Source organism: Trachurus trachurus (assembly GCF_905171665.1).
Source record: "Trachurus trachurus genome assembly, chromosome: 6".
NCBI classification, from domain to species: domain Eukaryota; kingdom Metazoa; phylum Chordata; class Actinopteri; order Carangiformes; family Carangidae; genus Trachurus; species Trachurus trachurus.
The window spans coordinates 24,810,262-24,824,490 of NC_139897.1; the positions used below are offsets into that span (position 1 = coordinate 24,810,262).

The 14,229-nt window shown below is 40.6% G+C and overlaps 1 protein-coding gene across 1 annotated transcript; it reads right to left on the reverse strand.

Annotated features, from left to right (window-relative positions):
- Positions 1-215: 215 nt before the first annotated feature.
- phaf1 (phagosome assembly factor 1) lies at positions 216-11,966 on the reverse strand. The gene is made up of 16 exons (XM_083973078.1): positions 10,478-11,966; positions 10,233-10,315; positions 9,571-9,654; positions 8,834-8,877; positions 8,423-8,502; positions 8,229-8,323; positions 6,266-6,330; positions 5,764-5,876; positions 4,810-4,943; positions 4,516-4,599; positions 3,928-4,010; positions 3,745-3,788; positions 3,589-3,638; positions 2,447-2,505; positions 2,121-2,193; positions 216-845 (listed from the first exon to the last, which is right to left on the reverse strand). The coding sequence occupies exons 1-16, from the start codon at positions 10,539-10,541 to the stop codon at positions 750-752; spliced, it is 1,251 nt and encodes a 416-aa protein (XP_083829204.1). The 5' UTR covers positions 10,542-11,966; the 3' UTR covers positions 216-749.
- Between the last annotated feature and the right edge of the window lie 2,263 nt (positions 11,967-14,229).

Consider the following 14,229-nt stretch of genomic DNA (forward strand, 5'->3'; position numbering starts at 1 on the left):
TGGCAGTGTGTGGTTGGTTGATGTGTAATCAGAAGGGGTCAAAGCCAGAGCAGTTTCCAGCGGCGACGGGCGGCGGCGGCCACGTTAACTTCACGTTAACTCCATCTTTGATCTTTGACATGTGTGTGAGATTTGCAGCAGATGAATTCAAACGGCGTCTGTTATCGGGTTAGGCAGCGGCCATTACGTCTTTTTTTTTACTGGTTGAACCAACGCTGTCCAAACTAACTGTACAGTCGGGACACAAACTCTTCTTCTTGTGTGGTCCTGACCTGGGCGGATGCAGTCACTCGACGGCGGGCGGGCGGGCGGGCGGGACAGGAAACAGCTGAGCTCTACCAGGATGCAGATTTCTCGCAGCACCACAGTAAGGTTTTCCCACACGACTCGTGGAAATAATCTCACTGGTTTTTAGTTTCAAAAGCAGCAATGCTCCAGCACTGCGATGCGACCGCGTTACTAGATTCAGATATTCAAGGGTAGGGTTCGACCGTGTCGGCTGGGAGCGTCTGATTGGAAGGTTAAATCCTAGTACCCCCACGAAGGAGAAGCGGATTAATATCGGGTGTGATTTGGTTGTTTCTCAGTTATCTTGGCTTCTTGTTGGAGCGAGAGAATGACTTTGTAGTTCTGGGTTAGGTCTGCTTGGTTAAGAATCTGGCTCTGGGTTAAAAGTTCAGTCAGTAGAGGTACTAGATTCAGGACAGGCCAGAATGGGATGTGGTTCTGGTTTTTTTTTTTTTACTCGTTCAGTGGGAACTGCTGCTGGACTCGGGTCGGGCTTGACTGGTGGTCCGAGAAGCACCGTAGAGCGTCACTGATGCTATGTGGTTATTCTGCATCACCTGGGAGGAAGGACACAGATCATAAGTACAAAAGAAACAACAGTAATAACCGTTTTAATCATTATATCATGTCTAGGTTTTAAAGGGATACTTCAACATTTTGGCAAATTGGCCCATTGCCATAATCCCTATAGTCATAGCAGTAGGTTCGTTACCTTTAATTGTCGGTGCAAGCTATTTTTAGAACGGCGGAGCAGAACCGTAAGCTGCTCAGAGCTACGCTACGGAGGCTCATGGGATTTCTTGGTTTCCCTCATCAAACTCATCAAATACACAATCCAACAACTCCAAAACGCTCTGGTGGACAAGGTGTGACCTGCACATTCACCACGCTATGAGATAATAACAGAACATTACGAGACAGAGTTGTTTTAGAGGTAAATGCAGAGACTGCTTGCTGAAAAACTGCCGCGAAAAACGCGCATCAGCGGTTTTGCATGAATTTACCTCTAAAACAACTCTGTCTGGTAAAGTTCTGTTATTATCTCATAGCGTGGTGAATGTGCAGGTCACAACCACCGTAGCGTAGCTCTGAGCAGCTTGCGGCTCTGCTCCGCCGTTCTAAAAATAGCTTGCACCGACAACTAAAGGTAACAAACCTACTGTTATGACTATAATAGGGATTATGGCAATGGAGCAATTTGCCAAAATGTTGAACTATCCCTTTAAATTCATCACAGTGAGAACTGAAAATGTCATAGATGTTGTTTCTCAGTAAATTTTGGAAAGCAGTAACAGAGATGTCTTACACAGTGTGATGCAGCCATTCAGACAACCTGTGTGCCGTTTCTCAATTAAAGGGGAACTATGCAAGTTCGGTCGCTTTTCCGCTGTTTTGGTTACGCTCTTCTCGCCCATGTGCATTTGTTTACAACAAAAAAATCCATAAATGGAGCGGTGGATAATGTTACATAACATATAAGATGTTACGACATGTGTGTTTGTGTAGTCTTAACCGTCATAAACAAAAGATTGTGGGTCACAGAGCGCGTTTGTGTCGTGGTCTGCAGAGACGAGAGCTGGGCGGCCGAGTAACTACACTGATGTTGCCAGGTTGATTTTCAGCCATGAGACGCCAGGTGGAAGGCAGAGAGCCTCCGTTCTCACTCATAACAAGTCACAAGCCATGTAGTTAACGATCACAATTACTCCGGAGCTTTTTAATTAAGGTAAAAATGTTGCATAGCCACGGGAAGAATCCTGCTTAGTTCCTCTTTAAAGCTGTGTACACACTGTCCAGACCAGCTACACCCACAGAGACCAAAGTGTTCTCACCTCAAAGATCATCCTCTGCAGTCCAAAACAGAAGGTGGAGCCGAACGGGTTGGTGTTATTGGCTGACGAGGACCTGTCAAACACAAGCATGCGACAAAGACGCTCAATCTGGACACTGTTCCAAACATCTGGTTACAATACATTTCATACAGAAACTCATACAGAGTTTGGATAATGTAGTTGCAAATAACGCTGAGACATTTTCACAAAGGATCCTGGGGATGTGGGAATCATTTAGCAGTGTAAATCTATATTCCAGTATCTGTGCATGTGCCAGAGCATGTATGTATGTGTGTGTGTGTGTGTGTGTGTGTGTCATACTTTACCTGTGCAGCACCACAGGTTTCTCCATCGGGTGACCCAGCAGCTCCTGAATCTGATCCCACTAAAGAGAAACCGGGAGTTAACAGATGACTCAAGCACAAGAAAAAAAAAAAAAAACTTTCTATCAACAGTCAGCGCTGGTTTCACCACAAACCGACCTGTTTAAAAATCACGGGTCAGGACTTTTATATTACTTCCTGTGTAGCAACATGAAACTCAATATAATATACAACAGAAGTCACATCATCCAGCTCCACTAAAACTGAATTTGGACTCGTCTCCACATTCACAGGTCTGGGGCCAATAAAAGGCTCCGCTGATCCAAAACTTTCTGACTGTCGTTGCCAAACAGTAAAACAGACTGGAATCCAACTGTCTTCTGTGAACAGTCAAGAAATACTTGGATATCCTGTGAAACGTTATAGAATATACATATTTCATACTATACAAGGCATGAAATAAATTAAGTTTTGCATCCTAAGGTTATGTCAGGTCACTGTGATCCAACCACGGTGGCATCTTGTGGCAAAACCTGACAGACATCTACCAAAATATACAGAATTTGTGAAATACTGGCTACATTTCAGAAAATATAATTGATAATGCAACAAAACTTTTTTTTTATTCAGAGTTAGTGGCTGGACGAAGCCATTTATTATCACACAACTGTGTTTGATCTTTTTGAATCCTAATGATAAGTGCAACCACCAAAATGGCCCTGATCAAAAGTTTACATACCCTCAAAGTTTTACCCTGATAATATACACACAGATTGACAGGTTTAAATGGCTACTCAGGGTAACTTGATTGCTTGTAATTAGTGTCTGTGAATAAAAAGTCAATGAGATTCTGGGTTCTTGACAAACACCTGCACATTTCATCCACTGCTGCACTGACTTTGCTGGATTCTGAGCCACGAGGAAAGCAAAAGAGCTGTCAAAAGTCCTGAGGGAGGAGGTTGTTCAACTTCATAAAACATAAAAAGGAGATAAAAAGATATCCAAAGATTTGAGAATGCCAATCAGCAGTGTTCAAGCTCTCATAAAAGTGGAAATTGAGGGGTGCACAGTTACAAAATCTTCCAGGGTATGTAAACTTATGAGCGAAACTGTAAGTGTTATTATAAACTCCATCCATGACTGACCTTACTGTAGGTGGTTAAGATGCCGTCCTCTGTCTGAGCATCACTTCCTTCTGATGGAGACAAAACAAGAGACAGACGTAGAGTAAATGAGACGAGGATTAAGACAAACAGATGAGAGAGGAAGAGATGAACCCGAGACTAAAAGACGTGTCTCACCTTTTTTGATGACTAGTGGAATCTTAAAGTCACATCGATGATATCTGTGAGGACACGCAAAACACAATCAAAAGCAGGAACAGAGGCTGCAGTAAAAATAGACTTAATATTGTCAACTATTGTGGAGGAAACTGGGTCAGAGAAAAAAACAAGAGGGAAAACAATTTGTTAGGATATATTTACATATTGAAGTTGTAATGTCCAGGGAAGTTGGTGTGGAGGACAAACTTCTTGACCAGGTGAGATGTCGAGTCAAAGAGGATATCCTGAGGAGTAAAAATAACAAATAAAACACAATCAAGACTACACCATGCTCTCTACAGTCCTATCTGCTGCAAACAGTGGGTGAGTTACTGCAGATAGAGGCAGGACTACGCCCCCACACCCATCCATGTGACAGACAGAGCTGAAGTTTTTCTCGATCAGTGGATCTAAACAGCGGCTGCATCTTGTTTACGTTCTCAGACCAGACTGTCCAAACAAACAGGCCTGGGAAATGAGAGACGGTAACCCACGGGGTCACTCACACAGGCTGAATAGGTTTCATTTAAATGTCAACGTGACAAATCGCTGCACAACCACAGGAGTTATCAGATTGAAGTGCATTAACATGAACAGAAAACACTGTAGGTGGTGTCTTAACTTTATGGCTTCATTTCTGAATTACTTCAAATATGCTAAGGTGAGTTCATTTGTTCCCGAGTATAGCCACAGCTGCAACGACAATACATAATACGCTCGGACATCATGTGTTGGGATGAGCTCACGTACCACTCCGAGGGTGAAGTAGTTGAAGAAGTAGTCGTTACATTTAGACGGAACCTGCTTGTGAGGAGATGGAGAGTGGATCTTCATCTGAAAGAAAAAAAAAACAATTCACAACAATTCAGATTGTTTTTTAATGACAGTTTATGGAGAAGTGGAACTGTTAAAGTGGGTCTGGGGTAAAACAGTTCATGAGCATCAAGATGGGAGGAGAAAACCGAACCGAATGATAGACGATTGATCATTTTTAATGTGAAGGTATAATAATAAGAACACGTGATGTGATTGAAGGGCTCCTACCTTGTCCTCAGACTTGTAGAAGACTTTATGTGGTGACCCCAGAGCCCCCAGTACGTCCTGACAGGAGTCTCCGAAGTAGATGTTCCTCTCTAGAGACCTCACTTTAGCATCAGTCACCCCACCGGGGCCACAACCTGCACCCACACATCACAGAACGATCAGAGAGAAGGAACCAAGACACAGCAGCTATAGTGGTGCTTAGTCATATAGTTGTTGTTTTTTATTTAACCTATATTCTGTTAAGCTACTGTATTTATACATTTTTTATTCATCATTTCCACTTCATATTTGACTATGAATTGAATTTATACATAATTTAGCTGTAATTATAACTGTTTTGTGACACTTTTATACAAACTTGTGTAGTTTAGGGAAATTTGTGATCAATACTGAGCTACAGTAAGTTGTGTTCTCTGTTTTCTAGGAACAAAACCAAACCAAAAAGTTTGTGTTTTCATTTTTTTAACCATCCAGCTACATCACTTAACACTTTCTTAATACTGAGCAAATCCTCCATCTGAATCCTTTGAGATTCTGGCTCATGTCGACACAGTCAAACTTTTATCTCATGTTGATGTTTGGTGTGGACATGAACTCAGGCTTCTGACCTGGGTCTGTATGATTTTATGCACTGCTGTATAATGCACTTTATATTTATGCTTTTATAATTGAATGTAAATTATTTAATGGGTTGCTGCTGATGTTATAAATTGTTTTCTTTTTTATAAATGTGTTTTGATGCAAGCCAAAGACAAATTTCTGTCGTTGCATGCAAAGGTAGACAATAAAGTATTTCTATTCTACTCTGCTCTTAAGTGATTGACTAATAATTGATAAGTCTGTGTTAGCTACAGAAACATTATTCTGTGTTTCTTCCATCTTTGCTGTTTTAATACTGCAGTCCCATTTGTTCCTCGACACACTCACACACACAGATGCAGAGACATATGTTACCTGCAGTGAGAAGGCGGAGCTTGAGCCCCAGAGGTCCGGCCCGATCTCTCAGGACATCCACACACTCTGCATAGATGTTGCCAAGGAAACAAGCCAACGGCATCACTGGAGCTCTGAGGAAATAGAGGGGAAATAGGGTTGGGAGAGGGGGGGTGGTTGTGCCTGTTATAAACCTGAGGGTTTGTATTTTATATTAATAGAGCACACATATTAAAAATGTAATGTTTCTGTCTTTGGCCTAATAGGAGCATCATAATTCATATATACACACATAACAACAACAAACCAAACCACCATTATATTAGTCAACAGCCATCAAAGCTGTGGCGGCTGGCTTATCACATTAGCAGCCGCTTTTTATCTACTGCTCACAAAACACTTTTATCACCATATGAGATTAAAATCTTCTAAACATTTTCTATTATCTCTCTATTGTATTATGTTATTTCTAAGTAATGTGCAGCCTTCACAACAGCGTGTGTGTGTGTGCGTGTGTGTGCACCTTGTTTCCTGCAGGTTGTTGCCAGTGTAGATGTGCATCCTCTTGACCATGGCCCCGTGTGGAATCTGCAGGGAGGCCAAACCCAGGGCAAAGTTAGGCTGCCAAGGCAAAATAACTGGGAGTAGTACCAGACTGGGAGACAGACATTGTGTTTGTGTGTCCAGACATAACAGACATATTATAAAGACGAGGTAAAACGGGGAAACTATTTTGACATGTAGAGAAAGAGGTGATAAAAAGATGATAAAGCACAGAGGTGTCAAGTGTCACATAACACACAGTGACTGACCTACATACCTGTGTTCAAGTGGGAAAAACCAAGTCAATCTAATTTAAGTCTCTATCAAACGGTAACCTTTAATCTGAGAGAGGTGCAGCAGCTAATCAACACTCACTGTGATTCATCTATTCCTCTTAGTGACGGTTCATTTATTCATTTATTCTGATTTTTTGCAGCGCATTCATCAGTATCGAGGCAACAACTGCAGATTGTTTATTTTAATTTTGATTTTTAGAGCCAAGACTTAGAGGTTTTAGGTTGACGTGGGGGGGAAAAAATCAATACAACATAATATTTTGATATTTCTGTGACAATGTTGTGTGGATATACGCACGCTGAGTATCAATCTATTATCATGTCAATTGCAGATATGAATGTAAGTTTATAGTAAGACTGATGAATCAAAAATAAATACGATTTAAATTAAATGAACGGATAATTTCATCTCATTAGATCAAACAGAAGTTGACAAAGTTTATACTATAATTATCCCAGGAAATAAACTGCAATATGTTACTGCGACATGGCTCGGCTTCCACAGAGTCTCAGACACACTCATGTCAAACAAGGAGTGTTTAACAGCTCAGTGTTGGAGATTTTGAGAAAGAATCCATATTATAACTTGGACTAGACATTGAATTTACCGCGTTCTTACATGCACGCATCAAGCACAAGCTGCTGCTCTGGAGAATTTAAACAAATCCATTCAACCAGTTCATTATGCAGCTCCTGGGTGGATGGGAAGGTGAATTAAATAATCAATACTATAATAGCGCAGATGTTGTTGGTGCAGCATTACATGGTGTAGCAGGCAGCTAACATAAAGAGATGAGATATATACACTGCAAAAAGTCAGCTGAGGTGAATCTAACTTGTAAAAAGCAGCAGTGAAGCCATCAGCGGTAGCGAGCTGCAGAAAGGGACAGATGTCAGAGCAGCTGGTTCATGACATACACCACCCAAGACATCCACAGCTGCAGTACAGCATCCAACAAGAGGCTCCGTCTAATTATACAGAGCTCAGTTCAAAGACAAAGCCACAAAGGCAAAAAAAAAAAAAAAAACACTTTTCTATATCCAGCTGCTTTTTTAAAAAGACATGCAGGAAAAATCTCAACCATCACTGCTGAGTATCTCCATCGTCTCTGAGAATTTAATAATGAATCTATGCTACCTGAGTAAACACAGGACCCCAAACTCTCCACTGCAGAGAGGAGATTTCCTGCTTACATAACACTGAGTGTCTGACATCTCAACAGGATAACACTGGAACTGGTATTTGGTGCATTTTTGTAGACGCCATACTGTTGTTGTGTTACTGTGGTGTGATGAAGATCACATCAGGCAGCATTTTCTATCTAGCACAAGCATCCAAGAAAAAAAAATATAAAATTTGTTGCCAAGATTCAACGAGCAGCAACAACAAAAAAATCATTCTCAACATGCATTTTGGCATCTTCATCCAGCCGAGCAAATATCGATCAAGACGATGAAACAGCATGACGTGCTGCTGACGGGGAGGGGGGGGGGGACGTGCTCGGAGCAAAACACGAGGGCTTGACCTCCGGCTGTCCGTGCAAATGGTAATCACTTAAATTTACGAGGTGGCGAAGAAACGACCACTCAGCTCTTCTTTAATCGGCGTGACAAGCAAATCAATGAAGAGAAAAAAAAAGTTCTCACCTCGTATTTTGGAGCCTCGTTCCAAGAGTCCAGTTGGAAGGAGAAGGAGAGTCCTCGAAAGTTGAGATGGAACAACTGCTCTGCAGCATTGTAAACTGGAGAGAGGACGATGATGATGTTACTTTAAAAGCTCAAAGGGTCAAGATAGACAAAACGCTGCTTCATTTGTGAGTGTGTTTTGTTTGGTGAAGTACCTCCAGGGTGCGTGGCTCCAAACGACTGGTCTATTTGCTCTATTGTGGGGGCAATGGCCTGAGAGTTGAAATGGACTCCACTGTAACACAATAAACACACAAGTCAGTCAGTCAGCATTAAGGATATTAATATTATTCATACAGCACCGGACTGCATTAGTGGAGGAGGCACTGTCAGTGGACATAGACAATCCTACACACACACACACACACACATTACAGTGGTTAATGCAGGTGAACATCATCCATTAAGTAGCTGCAGAGTAGGCGTCGTCGTCGTCGTTATGGCTTCTAGTAATTCTATAGTCTGCGTGGCAACATGAAGCGAAACAACAACAACAACCATGGCCATCATCATCATCACCTATCATATTCAACAGGTTATTACTTTGGGATTATATTTCCACTCACCAGTATTTCAACTTCACTTTGCTCAGGTCGTACACTTCAATCACCTGTCACAGATCACAGAGAAGGAGAGCGTTAGAGCAGGAAAAACAAACGGTGAGTTCAATGTCATTAAACCAGGGGAGCGGGGGGGGAGTGGGGGGGCGAGGGAGTCTTAATATCTTTGTTAATTATCTGGAAATAGAGGTGGGAGCAGTTTTTCAGCTGTGGTAAGCTGCTGCTGCTGTGGCTGCTAATTAACTGTGGAGAAATACCACAGCTCTCTCTCATACCTATTGTGCAACTTAAAGTTCGCACAATCTTCCCTACAGCTCCTCTCTAATGTTTACAACTATATTTATTTATGTACCTTTATTTAACCGGGAAATCCCACTGAGATCTGAGATACTTTTTTTTTTACAAGAGAGACCTGGCCAAGGTGGCAGCCATGTAAAATCAGTCCATACAAGATATTAAATTAACAATAAAACAAAACCCAGATACTCACAGACAGTTCATACGAGAAGAACAATGACACTCTTCCCTAACTGCATTCTTTATAATACACTTGAAGTTACTCATAGGTACAAATGATTATAGGTTAAGAACTTCTATATACTACCTTATAATACTGTATTTAATGGCAGCTACTGCAAACACTTAGTGTGTGTTAACACCATAGTGGTAACACACGACTGGTTCTGCTGCTTTTTCTTCCACCTGAGCCACCAAGTAAAAAAAAAAAAGAAAGAAATTGTCACCTTGAGTCTCTGATTTGTGGCATCAAACAGCAGTTTAATCCCATCCTGAGTCAGGTTCAGTATGAGGTCATGGCTGAGTGGCGTCTGAAGGGGCAGATAAACACACAAATTAATTAACAGACAGGCAGGGGGGGGGACAGAGATGCACAGAGATGCAGATGGCCAGACAATCAGATAGAACGGGACACGCTGCATATCTATAGGTGTCACTGACAGTTTCTCGTGATATGATAGATGTTATTTATGTTAATATAAACCACTGCTTCAAGTTGCAACACGATCAGACAGCATTTATAAAACAACCTTGGCGATTTCATAACTACTGAATCTAGAGAAATACTTTAAAAACAGGCTGGTGCCGTCTGCAAGTTCAAGGCTGAGTTGAAAATAAAATCAGATAGCATCAACTAACTACAAGAAATATCCCATAATGAGACAAAGATGGACACTAATGCTGCAGCAAGAGGTGGATAAATTATTAACCTGTCAGTACTCTCTGATTATATTTACAGCTAATGTGCTGAGGTAATTTATCTGAAAAGAACTTGGACTTGGCTGGAGACCTAAACGTGGGATTCTTACACAAGCAGATTATTTTGTTTTGTTTGTGTGTGTGTGAGAGAGACTGAGAGATCATGTAATACTTAGTTCGGCCATCTTACCTGTTCACTGTATAGCACCTGGACATTTTTGATGATGCGGCAGTGTTTCTGCAGAATAGAGATGGCCTGGGCCAATGGCATCCCTGTAAACACAGACACATGCAAACACACATTCAAATGAAATGAGTGCAACAGTATTTTCCTTATTCAGCCTTAGGGATCAACAGTGAATAGTAAAAATTAACCAGCGAGGAAAATCATTTCAAATGTGGTTTTACAAACACAAATGTTGTTATGACACCCACCTAAGGCGAATTCCCATTGCTCATTTCCTAGTGATCTCTCAGGCACCACTTCCAGATCCAGCATTGGCAAGAAGTAAGTGGGGGGGCAGCTCACCTCACCTCAAGACACAGTGGGACCCTCCAAAGGGACCCTTACTCTCTGCCGGTCTCTCCCTGATTACAGTACTCACTAGTCACTATAGTTTATGATGCTACTTTAATTCATAACTTCTCTTTCTAAAGCCACAAAACGCACCAGCGTGTGAGCATCAAGCAGCTACTCAGCCTGGAAGGTACAGTAAAAAAAAAAACTAGTGAGCTCTTTATCACATGTCATGGGTTGTTGACATTTAAAAAAAAAAAAAAAAAAAAAAAGGTGCTAGACAAAATGATGACAAAATGTTAAATATTTAAAATGATATTCCCAAAGGCTGGACACCTAAGGCTCGCAGAAACACATACGTTTTAAATTACAATCTAACAAGTTACCCACAGAGGCTGACAGCTTGCACACAAACAAATTACGCAACCTGTCAGCAAAACTTAAAACGCACAAGGCCAGCTGTCAGTTAACCTCCTGCTTGTTTTCGTGTGTGTGTGTGTGTGTGTATGTGTATGTGTGTGTGGTTTCTAAAACAAAAATCGATACGGAAACAAGAACAAAAAAAAAAATTCAAGGACAAACGAGCAGATAAATCACACACACACACACACACTAAAAAAATTGTCCAACAGGTTTCAATATCATAAGTGAACCTCAGCTTTAGCTACACTTAAACAGCGGTGTTGTCCCGTCCTGTAACAGACCTAAGAGACAAAACTAAAACAAAGCACCTGATCCAGTGACAAAACAGGTTAACAAAACACACCGTGTTATCTGCCTCTTGTTAACGACGGCTACGAAAGCAAAAACAATTATTACAACAACACTGTTTCTTTCTTTCTTTGCGCTATGGAGGGGCTAACGTTAGCTGACGAGCTGCTACTTGCCCCTTTTTTTGTGTGTGTGTGGCGTACTGGCAGTTTGAAGTATAAATATAAATAACGTATATGCAGCAGCAGCAGCAGCAGCAGCAGCAAAGGAAAAACACAACAACTCTAAATGTTAAGACACAGAAATGTTAATACTGTGTGTGTTCAGTTACTGGCACGACGTTAAAACAAAGAAAGCACGTCCAAAGCTGCTGCTGCACGTCGGCTGCCTTTGCTGTTTCTCTTTTTCTTTCTTCCTTCAAGCTTTAACAGCAGCTAGCTCTCTCCTCTGTCGCTGCTAGTGCGCAAATTCAAAGTCCTCGACCGCGATGATGAGACGCTGCTTCCCCCCCGCTTGTTATATACTCATCAACTCGTCGGTCGGTTGAATTGCCCCCACCGTGTTTCCCTTTTTTTGTCTTCTTCCCTCTCTCTTTCTCTCGGTGGGCTTTTTAATGCGTCTTCTTGTGTTGTCAGGAGGACTGTGGAGGAGCAAGATAAGAGCAACACAGTGTCCAAACAACAGCAACTTCAGGGCATCAACAACAGCCAGGGCAGGATCAGCTGATAAATTCAACTTCCTGTGTACGTCGCAGTTTCTCGGCGTACGTGATGACGTCACGGTCAGCTGACCACAGTCGCCCAAGAGAAACCGAGTGCAAAAAGACGATTTGGTCAACTTTACCTAAATTATATTTTATAGTATTTATTTATATAAATATATGTATGTGAATGTGATTTAAAACAAATAATAACATAAACAAATTTAAAACATCATAATTTATTAATCTGACGTTAATTCAGACTATTTTTTATTTATTTTTTTCTATGGAAAAGCAATACTTTCATTCTGTACCCCTCAAAACGCCCCGTGGGTGTATTTTATTTTATTTTTTTTAAATATAGCTTTTAATAAAGATTCTATATATTCAACCTTTAATATTGTTAAAGATTCTATATATTCAACCTTTAATATTGTTAAAGATTCTATATATTCAACCTTTAATATTGTTTATAATAGCCTATGTTATTATAGCCAGCCCTAAGATAGCTAAGTCAAATTATTATAACATCATCGTTTTTCCACACATGGTAGCCTATCCACACTTGTAGATAGATGTTCATCTGTTTGACACACACATACATTTTTTTTTCCATCCACAGATTTTAATTTCTTATAGAGATAGATAGATAGATAGATAGATAGATAGATAGATAGATAGATAGATAGATAGATAGATAGATAGATAGATAGATAGATAGATAGATAGATAGATAGATAGATAGATGAGAATGAGAATGAGATGCAGGTCTCCGTATAGGCCAATACAATTATACAGGTTTATATAGCCTAGACTAGGTTGGTAACTGCAAACTTTTGAAATATGTAAGCATTAGATGCTCAAAATAATTTTCACCTTTAGTAAATGTCAGGAGTAATTTGGCCGTTGGATGCATGGTCCACCAGGGGGCTGGTTGGGCTGCAGGCTTTAGATCAGCAGCCACATAATTTCAAATTCAGGCTTTTTCCCTCCAGTAAATGTCAACAGCAGGAAAAGCACAGATGTAAATAATCATTCCATTTCTATGTGGTAGTGTGATTATTGACCGACTGTCATGCTGCGCTGGCAGCCATTGTTAATGGCATTAGGAACACACCCATACGGATATTGATTTCAATATCAGACATTGTGATATCAACAACCTGCACGTAGTAGTAGTAACAATTACATGAGTGTAATTTGTAAAATTAAACAAATTGCAGATTGAGTGATTGATTGGTGTTAGAGAGGGTGATCCAATGTAAAAAGGGGGGAAAAAAGGACAGACACAAATGGCTGAATTCATACATGTTTATTATGAAAAACATCTAACATTTTGAATTGAGTATCTCATGTTTTCAATTCCTCTGAGAGGACAAGCTCGACCCTAAAACAGGGGGAAAGACAGACCACACACACAGGAAAGAGAAATGTAGAGAGTGTGTACAAGCCACAGAGTTCTTCTTTGGATCTCTAAATAAAACCAAAGTATAAATAACTTAAACAAATAAGAAGATAAACAGTTCAGGTAAAAAAAAAAAAAGAGACAGAAATAAAATGTTTGTGGTTTATGTTTTTGCCTTAATGCCTGCATTAAGAAAAGTAAAGGATGGAGAACCAACTCAGGTGTTCACACTGGTGATGAAATGATGGTGTAATAAGAGATTGGGCTGCTGTAGTAGGGGCAGGGTGGATGCTTATACTAATGTCAAGCTAGAAATGTGACTTTATTTACTATTGATTGGTAAGGTACAGTATAATCATAAGGTAAACTGGCACAACAAAGGAAACCAGTCTGAGAACATAGTACAACTCCAGCAACACTTGTGGTATGAACATCTTTACCTTAACTAACCACACACAACAGGCGCACAAGCCCATATGTGTTGGTTTAAGAGTGAGGTTGTTGGCTGGTAGTGTTATTTCTGAGATTTATCACAGCATGATATTTGTTACAGTAAACCTGATGGCAGGTTGAACAGCTGAGCCTGCTGTTTAATAATAATACATAATGGACCTGTGCTTTCCAGTATAACCATCCCAAACCGTGCCGTTTCTGACCACTACTTGATCTTAACACTGCCAAACCTGAAGGTAAAAAATGAAGTGCGTACAAACACTTAAATGATTACAGATTCCCTTCAATCGATTTGCAGTGGATCCATCCTCATAACAGCTTTCACTAACATCACTCGAGTCTCATCTTGGGCCAAAAACCACTTCCATGCCTCCTCCTGCCCATTCACACTCATTATTAAT

Excerpts from the sequence above, each read along its gene's own strand:
- phaf1 (XM_083973078.1), bottom strand. The coding sequence starts at position 10,541 with ATGCTGGATCTGGAAGTGGTGCCTGAGAGATCACTAGGAAATGAGCAA. Across the intron at positions 10,316-10,477 it reads GCAATGGGAATTCGCCTTAG|GGATGCCATTGGCCCAGGCC; the intron begins GTGGGTGTCATA and ends CTGTGTTTACAG. Across the intron at positions 4,600-4,809 it reads TCTACAAGTCTGAGGACAAG|ATGAAGATCCACTCTCCATC; the intron begins GTAGGAGCCCTT and ends TTTTTCTTTCAG.